Source organism: Mustela nigripes, chromosome 13, assembly GCF_022355385.1.
Source record: "Mustela nigripes isolate SB6536 chromosome 13, MUSNIG.SB6536, whole genome shotgun sequence".
Taxonomy (NCBI): domain Eukaryota; kingdom Metazoa; phylum Chordata; class Mammalia; order Carnivora; family Mustelidae; genus Mustela; species Mustela nigripes.
This window is the reverse complement of record NC_081569.1, coordinates 116189757-116208259: the sequence shown is the minus strand read 5'-3', so window position 1 is coordinate 116208259 and position 18503 is coordinate 116189757. Positions and strand designations below refer to the sequence as shown.

Genomic DNA, 18503 nt, shown 5'->3' with positions numbered 1-18503 from the left:
AACGTAAAGAGGCTGTGAAAATAAGCAGAAGCCCCTCACAATTCACCCATAGTTCAATATTTGCCCCTAAAGTCTTTTTCTTCAGTCCTAAGTCTGTAAGGCTGAGAAAAGAATATATATTTCCTTTTTTAATATATTGTGAACATCCTTCCATGTCATTAATCTTCTACAACATCCTTTTTAAGGTCTGCATAGAATTCCATTTTGCAAACATCCCACCATTTTTATTAACATCCATCATTTGACACCATAGTCAAGGCTGCAATGACCACGTGTGTGGACCTCCCCGCAATCACTTTATCAGGTCAAATTCCTAGATGTGAACGGCTGGAAAGTACAACTCTGAGTGGAACGTACAAATCAGAGTACTGATGACCCTCCAGACAGGGGCTCCTGTCTCCACTCCCACTGAAGGCATGCAGAGAGCCCTTTCCGGCAGCTTTCCTGCACCTGGAACCCCCACCCCCACCCCACCCATGCTCCATGTAAGAACACGGAGACCCAGAGCAATCCAGGGATGAGGTCAAGGTCACACAGCTGCTCTGGGCTTGAATGTTAAGTTTCTAGATTCCGAGTCTGGAACTGTCTCTTTATAACAGGAACCCCAACTCTGTGTCCTTTTGTGTTCTCCCGGCACCTCAAGGGGAAGCTGACACCCTCTGGCCACATCCTTCGGTCTACCTGTCAACTCAGCCACAGCCAGGGGGAAATTCTGAGTCACATCCTGCCTTTACCGGGCACAGATATGCTCTGAGGTGACCGGAGTATGGACAGGGCCACAGTGATACGTGATGGGCCCTGGGGGGCTGTGCTGCCCAGCTGGGACCAGGTTGGCAGCCGCTGGAGGACGTTAGAGCAGATGCTGCTGGCGGCCTGCCTGTCTCCCCCACACCCAGCGGGGGACGGGAACAGGTGCATCAATGCTCGGTCCCCCGTCCTCTGGCCGAAGAGCCCTGAGGTGTGAACCCCACAGTTTCCTAGAGCAGCTCCATCGGGACCAAAGCCCCAGTTGCCTTTCCGGTTGAGTTGTCACTCATACATTCATTCTGCAGGACCTCTTCTCCCCATCTTCATACTTCCTCCATCTTCTGACTTCCTGGGCTCACTTTCCATAAAAATACCTGCACCCAAGTCCTTGTCGGAGGCCTTCTGCCCTACTAGGGCAGTCCCATTGCCTCTCCTTCGACAGTCCTGTGTTAGTTAGAGTCTGCTAGACCGCGATAACAAATTAACCCCTAGATGCTTTCCTCAAATACGGTACGAGTGTGTCCCTCTCACGCAACCGTCCAGGGCAGGCTTTCTGTGGTAAGTATTAGGGTTCAGCAGGAAGGGGGACCTGCTGCAGCCAGAATCTTTGCCCTGATGCTCTGTGACCCTCAGGAGGTGCTGGTTGTCAACACCCCAGCAGTCTGGAAAAGAAGAAGGCAGGGAGTAGGGGAGGCAGGCCCAGAGAGGCACCCATGACTTCCACTCCTGGTCCCTTTGACTGCTCTCCGGATGCAGCAGAGAGAACCTAGGCTGGTGGAAGACTGGAACCCCTAACTGCAAGAGCTCCTGGGCGGCCAAGGACGGGCTCCCCTTCGTGACTGGGAGGGGTGGAAAAGCCATTCTGGGGAACAGCTAGCTGTCTCTGCCACCTCCCCTCAAATCCTCTCCAGAAACAAGAGTAAATAAAAAACCAAACTGCTCCTGACGTGTAAGTTTCCACGTAAAACACACGACGTTATTGTACGACTTTTAAAAAGAAAATAACGGAGCTTCTGGGTGGCTCAGTCAGCTGGGTCACCGACTCTTGGTTTCAGCTCAGGTCGTGATCTCAGGGTCGTGAGATCGAGCCCCGCGCTGGGCTCCCCGCTTAGTGTGGAGTCTGCTTCTCTCTCTCTTCCTCTGCCCTCCCCCTTTCTCTAAAGTGAATAAATCGATCTTTAACAAATTTTAGGCCAGCGGGGCATCCGACACCTGCTCGGGAGAGATGAGCTGCTGCGAGCCTCCCTGTCACTGTCCCACGCCCGCTCCGTGCTCGTCACCACTGGCTTCCCCACACACTTCAACCACCAGCCCCCGGAAGAGACGGACGGGCCACCGGGAGCCGTGGCCCTCGCCGCCTTCCTGCAGGCCTTGGGGAAGGGGGTCTCCATGATCGTTGACCTGAGAGCCTTGAGTTTGTTCGAGAAGCTTATGGAAGAGGCTGTTGAGCAAGGTAAGGAGTGAAATAAGGACAGTCAGTTTCTTCCAAATGGGCCTTCGGGGGCAGAGGGTGTGGGAGGGAGGGGGGACCACTGTGTGTGCAGTTCCTGCCAGGCTCCCAGCTCAGGGCCATGCACCGGACAGAGGGCGTTTTCCTTCCTGTTTGAAACCTCTCTGGTATCAGCAGCATTAGCCCCATTTTACAGATGAAGACACTGAGTCTCTGAGAAGGGCAGGCGAGTTCCCCGGGTGGGAGCTCGAGTTCGAACCAGGGTCCCATGGTGCACCTGCTCCCTCCCCTGTGTGACCTGCAGGGAACTCAGCAACCCAGGCCAGCCCGGGCCCCCCCCCCCAGGTAGGAGGAGTCAAGAGCAGAGATGGCAGTGCCCCCCTCCGCGCCCCTGCTGGGCCAGCTGAGCAGCTGCCCAGGCTCTTGGAGCACACATGAGCGCAGGGGTACGCTGACGTGAGGCCGTGGTGCTCCGGTCCCGGGTCAGGATCGGTCTGGGGGGCCCTGTGAGAGGATGCTCTTCGGCTCTCCTCTTTCTACAAGGGTTGTCGGGGCATCTGGAGAGCCTGCTGCTCTAACCTACTTCCCCCTGCCTGTCTCAGTGTCCAGAAAATGCGTTCTTTAAAAACACATCTCTCCATCTTAGCCTCTCAATGGGCTTTCAACCCCAGTAAGGCATGCCCTCTAGCACCGTGACATTGGAAGCTTCCCAAAGGCTGTATCTGAGCACACAGAAGCCATGTCACACAACAAATGTGTACGGAACACCTACTCTGTGCCAGGCACTGTCGTAGGATGTTGAGAGCCATCGATGGTTAAGCCTGACACCGTCCTGCCCTCATGGGCAAGCGCATCCCAGGGGAGTGTGGCGGGCGGCAAACCACATGGGGACAAAGGGAAGTGTGTGGTCCATAAGCAGGTGTAATGCTGGGGGTGGGGGAGCAGGCCAGGATAAGGGGATAGGGGTGGCAGCCCAGGTGGTAGGCTGCGGTTCTAAACAGGATGGTCAGGGAAGGCCTCGTGGACAGGGTGACAGCGGAGCCAAGACTGTGAAGTTGCTGAAGGAAGAGGCCCCAGTCTGTGACCATGGCCAAAGCAGAAGCCGGGCAGTCTGGGAGTCCTGGTAGGTTTAAGAAAGGGCTACCGGCCAGCTGAGTGGCCTGGTACACATGAGGACAAGAGAAGCCAGAAGGGAGAACAGAAGGATCATGGGGGCAGCCTGGAAGGGCCTCCAGGGACATGGGAGCAACTGGGCTTTTATTCCAGCTGGGAGGGGGGCCCTAGAAGGGCACCGAGCAGAGGAGGGCCACATTCTGGCTTCAGCTTTAAAGAGTCACCATCACCCAGGTAACTGTAGGGACAAGGGTCGAAACTGGACAGGTCCCTGCAAGGAGATGAGGTGGCTTGGGGTGCCCATCTCTTTGGTCCCCAGTGACTTCAGCCACCGCTGGAATGACCACCTGGGGCACCACACAGACCTGACCAGGCCCCATGGCAAGCTGGTGTTTTCAGGTTTTCTTCAACGCTGTGCAAACCCACTCAGTCCACTAGTAAGGGGACTGGTGCTTCTGGGAGCCCCTCAACCTCTCAGAGACAGGCAGGTCTCCGCGGAACTGGGACCCCATTGCCTAGAGCAGTGACCTTGAATGTGCCCATTCCCTCCTGTTGGGCTTTCCTCCTTCCTGCCCTCACTTTCTGCCCATCACCTGCCTCCTGGGATCATCTTCCAAATAAACCGCCTGCACCCAAGTCTTTGGGTCAGACTCTGGTTTCAGAGAACCCCAAACAGACAAATGGTGTGGGTGGAGGTTTCGAGAAGTAGACAGCCCTGTCTCTATTTTGAACGTAGGGTCATGATTCTGGGTGGATTGGATGCAGGGGTGAGATGGGAGAAGAGGAGGCCTCCGCAGGTCAGGGAGGGTGAAGGAGAGGGTGCGGCGGCAGGGGACCCACATCAGTGGAGACGTCAAGTAGACAGATCTACAAGTCAAGTTCAGGAGAGCCGTCTGGGCTGGAAAGATAAATTGGAGACCAGTTGGCATGTTGATGGCATATTGATGGCCTTTTAAGTCCAGACACAGAGTGAGATCACCTAGAGAAAAAGAGACAGAGAGAAGGTCCCAGGATTATACCCTGGAACGCTCCACACTGAAAGGTCAAGGAGGGGAGAGGGAGCCAGCCAGCGAGGCTGGGAAGGAACCGCACGGAGGACCAGGGGAAACTGAAGGATGGTATGGTGAACAAGGAGGAGACGCGGGCCACAGTGCTGCGGCCAGCCGCTGCCGGCAGGCTCAGCAGCCTCCCCCATCTGACAAGCGGCTTGGATATTTTTAGCTGTCCACTTTCCCAGAAGCAGGTCTGCCCTCGCAGCTCACCGGCTGGCCTGGCTCAGGGGCTCCCGCTGCCCGCGAGCTCAGAACTGGGGCTCACCCATGGGGTGGTTTCGAAGGCGGCCATCTGCTTTATTCAATTTTGCAGAACCTTTGTGACATGTGGACAAAGAAAGGGAAAGAGATGTGGCCTTTTAATGAAAATTAGTTCAGTTCCTCTTATAACCAGAGGTTGCACATGTTTAAAGGAGAAAAAGCTTAGTCATTTCTTCCCTATCTTGGGCCTCAATGGACCAAATGGATAAATGGATTCTTTGCAGCTCAGGTGCGGGTTCCCATCTTGCCAACATTCCTTTGCCGAGGCTCTTTTTGTGTGTGCCCCCTGAGGGGTATGTTATGTTCCCTGCCCTGTTTGGCTCCCCGGTGCCCCTTCTTACCAGTATCCTGTATCCATGATCCGATGTCAGGAAGGAAGAACGCACCAGCCTTAACTTAGCACCTACTACATGCCAGACCCCCAGCTCACACCATCGCATCCACAGCAATCCTGGGTCGGGGGACACATGACTAACCCCATTTTGCAGAGGAGGAAACCCCAGCTAAGGGAGTCTCTGTGGCTTGTCCAAGGTCACACAGCTGGGAAGGTTGTTTGGAGGTGGTCAGTCCCCTTGCCAGGTCACCAGGCTGCCCCTCCCAGCACAGAAAGGGGCTGGGTCTTTCATATTGTGACCACGCCCCCAGCCCAGCCCCAATCCCCCGCTTGTCCCTTGTAGAATATGCTCGGTGAGTATCCCTTGATGGACTGACTGTTCTCCCCTTGACTTTCCCCCTGAGACAATGGGTGGTTGGAGGGAGTCACATGGGGGGCCCCTTAGGGTCTCTGATAATGATTCTGTCTCCACCCACTGGGGAGGCGGTGGCAGCTCCCAAAGGGCTTGGGGCAGCCCTCTTGTGAAGCCGGGGTGAGAAGCAGCATTTATAACACAAGCCCATGGTTTTAACGTAGACGGGGTGCTTGTTGGGCTGTGGGCCACAGAGCGGGGCAGCAGGGGTGGGAGGGTCCTGTAGAACCAGGGGAACCGTAAGTGCTGGGTCTGTCCCTGTCACAGGCCCACTGTTAACCATCTGCGTGGAGACCTCATCCTGGGCCCGGGAATGCACAAGCCTTCTACCCCCAACTGCTAGGAAGTGGATGCCTTCATAAAAACCAAGTCACTCTTACTTTAATCTGGGGTCTGTGTGTGCTTCCCACGTATTCTATGTTAATATGTATTGTTAGTGCAATTAGGGAAGGTGCTGCTTTTGAGAGTCAAATTCACTCTGGCAGTCACTGCAATACCAGTAGCCAGTTCCACACCCAGCCTCTGGGACCTCTCCACTGTTGTTCCGGAACTTCCCTGAAGGTATGCAGGGAGGAGAGCAGATGAGAACTTGGAGTGTTCTGGGGTTGGGACCCTGACCTCCGGTCTTGCTTCACCCAACTTATGTAGCACCTCTGAGCCTCCGTTTTCCTCTTCTGTAAAATGGGCTTAATAATGGTTCTTATCACAGAGAATTGTTGTGACAATTAAGTGAGACCATGCATGCCCCATGCTTAGCGGAGGGCCAGCTCCCCGTCACCATGGGCACCACGTGTCCCCGGCACTCACGATGGCAGTGAGCCAGAATAGGCCTCCGTTCACGGGGTCTCGTGGACTATCTACAGGCAGCATATTTGCTTGCCCCCCGAGAGTGGTGAAATAGCCCAATTCCACGCCCCTCAGGGTCACACAATCCGCCAACCCTAGAGTTTACTCAGGACTAAAAGTAAGCAAATATTCTTGGACTGAGGTCTCTCTCAGGTTTCCTAACAAAGTATTCGACAGGTAGGTGCAGCTCCGTAATGATAGTGATATTTTCCAAAGAAGCTTTTGAAAAGCCACCATGAATGCCCAAAATGCAACACCAGGGCTGACGTATCCGTCCTTCGCCTTTCTTTTCAAGGTGTTCTGAAGACAGCAGTCCCCTTGCTAACTTTCCAAGGTGAATCAGCGGGAGCTGCTCAAGCATTTCTCTGCAAAGATGGGGACCCCAAGTCACCGAGGTACGTGTGTCCCATCCCCATGTAAGCTGGCGATGGTTGTCAATTTCATGACTCCAGGAAGAACAGAGCCATGAGCCCAGGGGGTCTAATGGGGCAGGCTTCTGAGTTTCAGGGTGTCCTGGGGGCTTCTCACAGCATCTCTGGGCATAGCAGCTCCCTGAGAGATGGCATGTCCATAGATGGAGAAGAGAGCAAAGTTACAAGAACCAAAACCTAGCATGGGTCAAACAGGGTCATGACCCCTTAGAGAACAGGGAGTCATTTTGGTGGGGTCACCGGCACGTTCGCAAGAAGAATGAGAAGTAGACATACCATCGTCCGTCCTATGTGGTGACGGTAAGTACGCTGTCGTGACATTTTGTGCAAGTGGGTGTGTTTTTTACTGTGTGTTGTGATCAGATATTTTGGAAAATACATCTTTATTGTATGTAGGGTGTGTTTCAGATCTTATCTTTTTAATAGTGTTTTTTAAACTTTTTTTGACAACAGTAATACCTTTTGCGCTGTAAACTGGTATGCACACGTGTGTACACACAAACGCATACTCATATGCACAACTAAAACAAAGGTTCAGAAAACAGCCTTTACCCTTGCTATGTGCAATTTATTCTGACGCTTTCTACCCCAGTCTGTTCTAGTCTATTCTACAGTGTTCTGTTTTACTTTTCTGGAAATGTCAACCTAGCCTAATCAATTTATTTCTCAACCCACTAATAAGTGTCCATTTAGAGCTTAAAAACACTGCTTCCATAGGCCTGGCGTGTGTGCTGTTCTGCAGCTCACAGCAGAATTGATGATCATAACGAGGACCACAAGTCACCAAAACAAAGTTCAATTGTGGGTCCCATATGCTATTTAAAACTGCAAAAACATGTGTGGTTCCTATTAGAGATGTTTCTATTCTCCAGATGGTTGACATGTAAACAGAGCTCTGGATCTTCAGGGAGAAGCTAGAAAATTCTCTTGGGTGGGATCCCCGATGCCTGTTAACGCAGGTGCTGCTCTGTTCGCTGAGTGGAGGGGGGGCCAGACAGATCAGATTATTGTGGCGAGAGAGGCGTGTGCTGTCTTTCGAGAAGATGTGTTAACTCTTCTCAGGCAGCCAGCTTCCCAGGAGTGCATTCCTTCCCACTGTAGCTAAATGGTTCCTGCTGGCCTGAAAAAAAAAAAAAAAATCAATCCACCCATAAGGTATATAACTGACATTCTCCTGGAGGGAAGGTCCAGAAGTGGTGTTCTCCCTGACGGACAGAGAACATACTGATCTTAGTTGGAGGTCCTGTTCCAAACAGGCTTTTCATCACCATGGATATAGGTCTAGGGGAAATTCAAGGTCAAGTCTCCTTCCTCCTGTTGACTCTGCTTCTCAGTGGCTGCTTTTTTTCAGCCCCAGGCATGTAGTCTCAGGATGATGTTCTAAAATCTTCTCAGTGTGGGCGCCTGGGTGGCTCAGTGGGTTAAGCCGCTGCCTTCGGTTCAGGTCATGATCTCAGGGTCCTGGGATCGAGGCCCGCATTGGGCTCTCTGCTCAGCAGGGAGCCTGCTTCCCTCTCTCTCTCTGCCTGCCTCTCCATAAAAAAAAAAAAAATTAAAAAAATAAAAAAAATAAAACCTTCTCAGTGGCCTGATCCCAAACATCTATGATGTCACCACATTCTACACAACGGGGGGCATAGCCAGGCACTCAGAGTTTAGATTTTTTTTTATTAAGGTAAAATATACATAACATAAATGTTACCATTTTAAGCACGCAGTTCAGTGACATCAAGGTCGACTTGCACCGGTGTGCAGCCATTCCCACTGTCCATCTCCAGAACGTTTTCATCTTCCCAAATGGGAATGCTGTACCCGTTAAACAGCGACTGTCCATTCCCCCGGGACCCCAGCCCCTACCTTCTGTCTCTGTGAATCGACTGCTATCGTCCTTCATAAGAGTGAGACCATCCGGTATTTGTCCTTCAGTGATGGGCTTATTTCAGTTTGCGAATTATCCTCAAGATTCCTCCACGTTGCGGTATCTGTTAGAATTTCCTTTCTTTGTAAGGCTGGATAATATTCCCTTGTATGTGCGTGCCACAGTCTGCCTCTCTGTCCCTCTGTTTGTCCCTGTCGTCTAGTGTGAATAATGCTACTGTGAACAAGGGAGTCCCAGCATCTCTTTGAGACCCTGCTTTCAGTACTTTGTGGTGCGCACCCAGACGTGCAATCCCTGGACCCTGTGGTGATTCTATTTCACATTTTTTGAGGAACAGCCACACGGTTTTCCACAGCAAAGATTTTAAAGAACTCCATCATGGGGCACCTGGGTGGCTCAGTCAGTTAAGTACCTGACTCTTCATTTCAGCTCAGGTCACAATCTCAAGGTCATGAGATCAAGCCCAGCTTCAGACTCCATGCTCAGCAGGGATCCCTGCTTGAAATCTCTCTCTCTTTCTCTCCCTCGCCCTCTGACGGACAGAGAACATACTGATCTTAGTTGATCTCTCGCTCTCTGTAATTAGTTAATCAATCTTACAAAAAATAAAGAATTCCATTGTGGGGGATTTAGAGAGCCATAAAGGTGCAATTTTCATAAGTTGGTTTATCAAGACAAGATTCCTCCTGATAATGATAACAGCCACCAAGACCACCATTTACCATGCACTGAGTAGGTACGGGCCTGTCTGCAAAGTACCTCTCGTGTGTTTTCTCCATTATATTGTTGAAGCCTCTTTGAAACCCTGTGAAGTCGATAATTCAGTGTCCCACAGTGAGGCCCAGGGAGGTTCCTTTCACCACTGTATGAGACCAGCCCTATGGTCAGGTCATCGGATGTAGCAAATGTGGGTCAGAGAGGCTAAGCACTTGGCCAAGGCCAGGAGCGTGAGAGTCTGGACAGGAGCCTACACCATCTGATTCCGCACCCCACAAGCCTGCTGTCACTGTCTATGCCACCTATCTAATCTCGGTCTTGCATTAGATTCATTTGTCTTCCATTTCAACTCTTTAAGTCTGTCTGTGTACGTAAACGGAACAAGATCCTGGGAGAAGGCAGTGGTGCGCCAAGAGCGGGCAATGCTTAGACCTCCGGGTGCTGGCGCCCACCGGCTGGTGGAGATTGGGCCAGGACACCGGCAGCGTCCAGTACGTGACCCTGACCGTCAGCCTTCCTAGAACAACAGCCTCTGACTCTAATGAACTGTTAAAGATTCTGATGATATTTTCATTTTTTAAAAGATTTTATTTGTATATTTGAGAGAGAGCGCGCGTGCACGTGTGCACATGTGCGGTGGGGAGGGGCGGAGGTAGAGAGAGAGAATCTCAAACCGACTGAGCAGAGCCTGGAGCCCAACGCGGGGCTCGAGCTCACAACCGTGAGATCAGACCTCAGTCACAATCAAGAGTCGGATGCTCAACAAACCAAGTCACCCGGGTGCCCCAAGATTCTGGTGATATTTTTCTAAATAATCTGATAGACAAGCCCCCAGTACAAGCCCTAGCAGTTAGACCTAAAGGCTAAGCCAAATTCTGTAGGAGTGAAGGAAACAGAGAAAAAATGCAAGGGTCCTTCACACAAACACATGACCCAGCCAGGCAGCCACCCTCCCATAAGGCCCCCATGTCCTTGCTTCCTGGCAGATTCGACCATCTGGTGGCAATCGAGCGTGCAGGAAGGGCTGCCGATGGCAATTACTACAACGCCAGGAAGATGAACATCAAGCACTTGGTTGACCCCATTGATGACCTTTTCCTGGCATCATGGAAGATTCCTGGAATCTCATCAACCGGTAAGCGGGGAGCACTGAGAATTCAGCAAGAATGTGTCAGCGCTAACTGCCTTTTTACTGACTATAGAACACTATAGAATGACAGGAAGGAGTTCTATGGGGACTGTAGCTTTCTGCCCCAGCATTGTTTATTATGGCCAGTTTAGATGATAAAGACACCATCACTTAGAATTCCAACATTCCCACAAGCAAGAAAGGGAAATGATGCTTAATCGAGCACGTCGACTGGCCCAGCTCTAAAATATTAAAACTAATAATCAAATAATAACAATAATAAAATTGACACAAGGTATATACTATCAGTCATACAGGACACAGTTACCACATATACTGTTTCATCTTCTCAGTGCACTCATTTCTAATATGACTTAAACAGGTGATTAGTACAATATTTTGACTGCTAATGATACAGTAATGTGACCACTTGTGTTTGTACAGAACTATATGGTCTTCAAAAAGGTTTCACATCCATATGCTGTCGAAGCTTCTTTAAAACCCTGGAAGGTAGATAAGACAGGCAGAGTGTTCAAAAATGAGGCCCAGGGAGGTTCCTCGAGGTCACCTAGCCCATTAATGATGCGGGTAGAATTTAGGAGTCCAGACTCCCAGAATCCCTTCCGACATGTTTTTCATGGAATCCTGTTGCCTTAATGAATTTCTGAAAGGCTTGACCCAACTCCCAGAGCAGCGTTCCTCCCCTGGGGGTGGGTATAGACCCTCGGGTAATGAAGGCAAGTTTCTCATTCTGTGTTTAATTGTTCTCTTTGTTCAGACACTTCAGAGTGGTTCCCGGACTCATTAGTCACCTTTGGCTTTTGAGGTTTTTGATGAGACAATGAAAGTCTTCCTGGTTGAGTAGAAAATTTCTGCAAAGGCCTGCTCTTTCCCAGAAGAGGCCTTGGGTGTGGTACCCACAGCACACTTGGCTTCAGCTTCCTGCCTCTCTGGGCTGGACAGGCCAAGGACTTGAGGGCTGGGGGAAGGAATGCCCAGAGTGGGGAAGGAAGGGGTCCCCAAGTCAAAGGGGAGATCAGGATCTGAAGGTGCTGTTCTTCCCCAGCCAAATAGACCCCCAATCTTTGCTGATCCCCCCAAGGCTGCCCCCAAGACTGCAGAGGAAGCAAGTCGAGCTGGCTGTGCTTTCAAACTGCTCCCTCTGTGGATCTCTGGAGCCTCCTTTTATCCTCAGGAGCCCAGGCTTCTCCTGGGGTCCCCATGGTCCCCTGCCCTGTAGGACCATCCCTGTCTTTCCTCTCCTCTGTTCCATCGACACCCCGTTTCTCAGCTTCCACAGGCTGCTGGCTTGTCACGGACATAATACTGACCTGCCGCTTCGCACCCAGCTCCCGCCCCTCTCAGAGACCCCGGGAGTGCCCTCAGGTGAAGAAAACAAGGCCAGGCCCGGGCAGGACTGACCTGGGGAGCAAACAAGACAAAATTCATGAAGTACGAAAGACCAGAGACAGACGTAGACAAACACCAATGCTAGCTTTGTCATGGTTTCCCTTCATTCGGTCGCTGCCGTGGGCCTAGAAAAGGATGTGTGTCAGTCTGTCTTAGTCTGATGAAGAGAGAAGTCCTCAGGGTGTGGACCTGAGGCACCAGGCCATTGAGACCGTCTGATTCTTTCGGCTGTGTCCAGGTCTCCGGTGCTCGAGGTGGGGAGCTCTCGTCCCCGTCCACCACCTCACGATGAATGTGGCCTCAGCTGGATTTTTTGCACGCGTTCTAGGCCTCTGTAGAAATCCACACAGAAACAGCCATGCAACCATGCCTCAGTCCACTGCCTGGGGGAGCTGTTACCTTGAGGCAGCGACAACTGTCTCCCTGCTGACCTCTGACCCACAGAATCCTCCAGAAACAGCACGACACAGGACCAAGGGCGGTCCTCTAGCACCACCCGAGACGGCAGCAGGTTGCGGGGTTGGTTACATTATTTTCACCGTGTGCCTGTGAGGTGGGAACCCTGGTTTTTATTTTTAGCCAATCCCCTATCTTCAACACCATTCACCAAAGAGTTAAATAATTTCGAACACTGATTTATTGTAGCATGTTTGTTCTAGCATTTATTACACGAATTAACAAACCCTTGGATGCCTCTTCCGCCTTTAGATGGGGTTTCTTTCACCAGCCAACCAACTCCCCCTGTGGTACATAGTCCTGATTCAGCTACTTCCCAGGGCACCGGGCACCCCTCTAGCATAGACGAAGATGAACTGACACACCTGTATTTCATCCTCTTTCACCAGAAACCTTTAAAACAAATGGCAGAATTGAGCTTAACCATCTCTACCTGTTCGCCACCGCACAGATGGGGCTCATGACCTTGTAGCCCATCCCTGAACAGGAGCCACTCAAAAGTTGAGGAAAGCCACACCTGCTTCTCCCATGGACCTGGTAGCACCAGCATAGGGGTCCCTATCTGTGACTAGGGAGTGAGACTCAGTAGGGACATGGCCGCACGCTGGTGAATTCCAAACTTCAACTCACTTTTACCTGAAGAAGCCTCTAGAAGACCTGAAGGAGAAGTACATCTCCTGGTTGTCTGAAAATAGACCCCGAGCCCATCCTTTTCCCCTTCCTGAGGCAACACAACACATGCGAAGGGGCTCTCCTGCTCCCAAACCATCCTCCCCAATTCTGTCGGATCCTATACATGGACTGACTTGGTTCTTCTTCCCTTTAGGGATCGGTGATGGGGGCAATGAGCTTGGGATGGGCAAAGTCAAGGAGGCTGTGAAGAGACACATACGAAATGGGGATGTGATCGCCTGTGACGTGGAGGCTGACTTTGCCATCATCACTGGTGAGTGCTCAGATGGTGGGCCAGTCAGGCCTGGCTCCCCAGGAGGAGGGACCTGGAGGCCTGGAGCCTGTCCAGCCAGAAGCTCCCCTCCCCCGAGAGTGGAGTCTCCAGGGTGCCAGGTCAAGATGAGGACCTGGTTCTCAGCCTGAGGCCTCTCATTCAGTCATCCAACAAACACTGGTCCTGGAGTTAGTGTGGCAAGGGTCATGCTCCACAGGGCTCTTGCTCTAGTGGGGGCAGATGGACAAGGAGCCCTAAGAAAGAAATACACCAGCTCGTGCTAAGTAGTACGAGATGCTACAGGGAGATGAAAGACAGGGCCGGCAGGCCACTTTAGATCGGTGGTCAGGGAAGACCTCTCTGAAGAGGAGTCAACCATGCTTTCCTCTGTGCCTCCTGCATGGTGGAAGGGAGGTGAACAATCTGGTAAATGTTCGGAGGGGGCAAAATTCTTCCCACCTCTCTTCAGACTTACCTCTGCCACAGGCTGCCCTGTCCTTCCCTTTCCCATCAGGACGGACCTTGCCCATCAGGTCCTAAAGGTCCTAAAGGAACCCATCTCTCCTCCCTTGACTGCACCACAAGTTTCAGGACTTTTGACAGATACCCAAGAAAGGCTCTCCCATTTCATCCTCAAAACAGAGCCTGGAGAGGAGTAGAAATCTCTGAGGGAATTAGTACCAGGGTAGGAAAACCTGCAACTGATGGATGGCTGGAGATTCAGTGTGGACAGTTCTAAGAGTTCAAAACTCCACGGGGCCCTGGTCACAAGGGGTCCCCACTTTTGTGACTTTTGCCCCATTAGTTCGACCTGGTCCACACCATGGATATCAGAGAAAAATCCCCTTGTGCTTTTGGAGGTAGAGGGAAGAAGCCATTTTGAAATATATCAGAGATCTCCATTTTTTTTTTAAAGATTTTATTTTTTTATTTGAGAGAGAGAGAGAGCGAGTGAGCAGGTGTGCAGAACAGGGGAGAAGGACGAGGGAGAAGCAGACTCTCCACTGAGCAGGGAGCCCCATACAGGGCTTGATCGCAGGACCCTGAGATCATGAGTTGAGCCAAAGGCAGACATTCAACCCACTGAGCCACCCAGGCGCCCCCAGAGCACTCCATTCATAACCAGGCCCACCCTCAGGAGAAACTGTTTTACCTGAGCCTAGCGGGCTCGGGTTTTATCAGATCCCAACCTACCTGGGGGGAAAGGAAACACCCAAAAGTAGTCAACATGAAACAACAGATGGTCATATAAGCAGAGACATGGAAATTCTGAGAAAAAATGAAAAAGAAATGCCAGAAATCAAAAACACTGCAACAGAAATGATGAATGCTCTGGCTGGGCCCACTAGCAGGCTGGACACAGCTGAGAAAAATCACCTGTGACCTTGAACATACAACAATAGGAACTTCTAAAACTGGAAAGCCAAGAGAAAAAGACTGGATGAGACAGAATAGAATATCCAAGCATTGTGGAACAATGACAAACATCCATGTAATAGGAATATCAGAAGGAGAAGAAAAACAGAAAGGAAGAGAAGCAATATTTTGAGCCTCTGCCTTCAGCTCAGGTCATGATCTCAGGGTCCTGGGATCGAGCCCCGCATCAGGCTCTCTGCTCAGCAGGGAGCCTGCTTCCCCCTCCTCTCTGCCTGCCTCTCTGTCTACTTGTGATTTCTCTCCCTGTCAAGTAAATAAATAAAATCTTTAAAAAAAAAAAAATAAATAAATAGGGGTGCCTGGGTGGCTCAGTCGGTTGAGCCACTGCCTTCGGCTCAGGTCATGATCCCAGGGTCCTGGGATCGAGCCCCGCATTGGGCTCTCTGCTCAGCGGGGAGCCTGCTTCCCCCTTTCTCTCTGCCTGCCTCTCTGCCTGCTTGTGATCTCTGTCTGTCAAATAAATAAATAAATAAAATCTATAAATAGATAAATAAATAAGACAATAATGACTGAGATCCCCCCCCCCCCAGATTAATGTCAGACACTAAACCATAGATCCAGGAAGCTCAGAGATCACCAGCAGGGTAAATGAGGAGCTCAGGTAGGAATTACATCCAGCTTCTCCTCAAAAACCACACAGGCCATAGAGTAGCATGACATATTGCAAGTGTTGGCAGAAAAAAACCCACTGACCTAGAATTCCGTGCCCTGTGAAATTATCCTTCAAAAGTGAAAGAGAAAGAAAGAATTTCTCAAACAGGGCATCATTTCTAGTAGATCTGCCTTGCAAGAAACGTTAAAAGAAATTTTCAGGGAGAAGGAAAACTGCATAGGTCAGAAACTCAGATCTACACCAAGAAGAGCATTGGAGGATGCATAAGTGAAGGCAAAATAACTTTAATTTTTCTTGTTCTGAAATTGGTCTAGCAGATAACATCTTATTCAAAACAATAATAGGAATGAGTCATTCAATTACATTCCTGTGTGTAAGTGAAGTGATTGACAGCAATCATTCAAGCAATGAGAAGGAAGAATGAGGAGTGTTTGCCCTAACTGTGAAATGGTTGTTTGAAAGTGAGCTTGGATTTGTTATAAAAGTATATTGCAAACTCTAGGGCAATCATTAAAAATAATTTAAAAAAAAAAGAGGTATTATGGATATGCTAAGAAAGGAGAGAAAATAGAATCCTATAACATCTTCACTTAAAACCACAACAGGCAGAAAAGGGGTGGAAGACAAAAACAGGGGTTAAAAAAAAAAGAGCTAAAACAACAAACAAAAAATAGTAACCAATGTGGAAGATATTAATCCAGCCGTATCACTGATCACCTTACATGTCAGTGGTCTAACTACCCCCAGTTAAAAGGCAGAGATTGTCAGAGCAGATCAGAAAATAAGACTCAACTATAGTTGTAAGAAACCCACTTTAAATATAAAAACACACATAGATTAAAAGTGGATGGAGGGAGGAAAATCTACCGGGTGAACAATAATCAAAACAAAGCATTAGTCGCTATATTAATCTCAGACAGAGCAGACTTCAAGCAGGGAAAGTTATCAGGATCAAAGTGGAGCAGTCCATGATGTAAAGGGGTCATACTCCAAGAAAATATAACAATTTTTTTTTGTTTGTTTTGGTTTTGGACATAACAATTCTTTTTTTCAAGTTTTATTTAAGTAATCTTTACACCCAGTGTTGGGATTTGAGCTCACAACCCCAAGGTCAAGAGTCACAAGCTTTTCTGATGGAGCCATTCAGGTGCCCCAAAGACACAACAATTTTTTTAAGTTTTTATTTATTCATTTATTATTAGAGAGAGTGTGTGTGTGAGTGTGAGCCAGGGGAGGGGCAGAAGGGGAAGGAGAGAATCCCAAGCAGACTCCTCAGGGTTCAATCCCATGACCCTGAGATCACCACCCGAGTGGAAACCAAGAGTTGGACACCAGACCCGCTGAGCCACCCAGGCGCCCCAAGACATAAAATTCTTCATACGTATGCTCCTAACACAGAGTGTCAAATATGTGAGGCAAAAGCTAATAAAGACACCAAGAGAAATGGATGATTCTACTCTAAAATCTACAGAGACTTTATTAGCCTTCTGTCAGAAAGGGACAGATCCAGCAGACAGAAAATGAGTAAGGGCATCGTTGAAATCGACAACATCATCTAACTAGCTGGAAATAATTGAGGGCCGCTTGGGTGGCTCAGTGGGTTAAACATCTGACTCTTGATTTCGGCTCAGGTCATGATCTCAGGGTCATGAGATCAGGCCCCATGTCGGGCTCCACACTAAGCGTGAAGCCTGCTTGAGATTGTTTCCCTCTCCTGCTGCCCCTCCCCTCAGCAGCCCCTTCCCTGCCTCGTTCTGATGTATGTCTTCTATTTATGTTCCACACTCTTTTGTACTCACTGCATATTGGGACTTTTTCCTACCTCCAGGGCCCCCACTCTCCACCCTTCCTCTGATAAATCCTGCCCAGCCTACAAGCCCTGTATGAAATGACAGGGTCCGGAGCTCCTCTTTCTTTCTTAGCTCTGACGCCCAGAGTCTAGCAGGTCCTTCATCAATCCTTCTTCAGTTGAAGGGAGAACTCTGGCAGGTGTCAGAGAAGAGCCGGGGAGGTCGTCCTCGCGCTGGGGGCTGTGAGCTGCCTTGGGGTTGGCTCACAGAAAAGGAAGGCAGGTAGAAGCTAACCTAGGAACCCTCTTCGAGTACAGTCAGCCAGCCGCTCAGAGGACCGGCTTCTGCACAGCATCATGGACACAGGTCCGCCATGCAGGAGAGTTTCTTAATGTCAGAAGATCTGCAGCAGCTTCCTAGGGGGAGAGCCTGAAGCTTCTCGGCTGGTCGGTGGGTAATTGTAGGTAACCCAGGTGGTTTGGAGCAATGCCTCTCGATCTTTAACTTGAATCAGCATTCCCTGGAGAACTGATTACTACTCTGTGTGCTCCCTGTCTTTCCTGCGGAGTTCCTCTGACGTAGGTCTGCACTGGGACCCAGAGATCCGTTTCTCACAAGTTCTCTGGTGCCACGCGTGGCCCTGACCTTGGGGCCATTCTCTGAGGTGAGTTCTAGCTGCTGAGTGGCAGGGTGACGGACCCCATTACCTTTCCACTTCTATGATAGAATCTTTTTTTGTTCTAGGTGTTTCTAACTGGGGAGGCTATGCCTTGGCCTGTGCGCTGTACATCCTATACTCATGTGAGGTCCACCGACATTACGTCAGGAAGGCAGTTGGGCCCTCCAGATCACCTGGGGAGCAGAATTGGACTCAAGCCCTTCCATCTGTTGCCAAGGTAACATACCAGATGGCCACATCCTGGCGTGATGAGCAGGCCTGTTCCCGGCTATAAGCTGAGGGTTCCAGGCTATAAGCTGAGGGTCCCAGGCTATAAACCAAGAGTTCCAGGCTATGAACAGAGGGTTCCAGGTTACAAGTCGAGGGTTCTGGCTTATAAACTGATGGCCAGCACCACTGCTGGAAGCACCACAGCACCACCACAGCTAGAAGCAGAATTTCCTCTATAGGGAAGCAGAATTTGCCACCCCACAATGTGGCTCTTTGACATGTGGATTATTTTAGGCTGATTATTTTTAAAAAACAGAAGAACTCCATGACTCCTCCATTCCCTCCTTGGGCCTCAGTTCCTGTGGCCGCATCTGCTGACTCTAATTCCAGGCTCAGACCCACCTCTTCATGCCCTGCTCCTCCCAGAGCCTGGAGCACCTTCTGCGGGAATTTTCCAGAGTAATTTGGATCTTGGGAAATTGGCACCAAAGCCCTGAGTTTATGTCAAAATTCCAGGCCTGAGGTGACTTCCCCTGAGAGCTGTAGCTTCTGCCTGAGCTTCCCCTTCACCTGACAGCAGGCAGCAGGCTG

General features: G+C 50.3%; 1 protein-coding gene across 2 annotated transcripts in view; it reads left to right on the top strand.

Annotated features, from left to right (window-relative positions):
• The window catches only part of DGLUCY (D-glutamate cyclase), a 75509-nt gene that overhangs the window by 49121 nt on the left and 7885 nt on the right, over nucleotides 1-18503 (top strand). For both annotated transcript variants that reach the window (XM_059373521.1, XM_059373520.1), the window contains 5 exons: nucleotides 1940-2200; nucleotides 6511-6610; nucleotides 10229-10377; nucleotides 13064-13183; nucleotides 17768-17919. In XM_059373521.1, the coding sequence (XP_059229504.1) occupies nucleotides 1940-2200; nucleotides 6511-6610; nucleotides 10229-10377; nucleotides 13064-13183; nucleotides 17768-17919 (782 nt within the window). The remainder of the gene's footprint in view (nucleotides 1-1939; nucleotides 2201-6510; nucleotides 6611-10228; nucleotides 10378-13063; nucleotides 13184-17767; nucleotides 17920-18503) is intronic.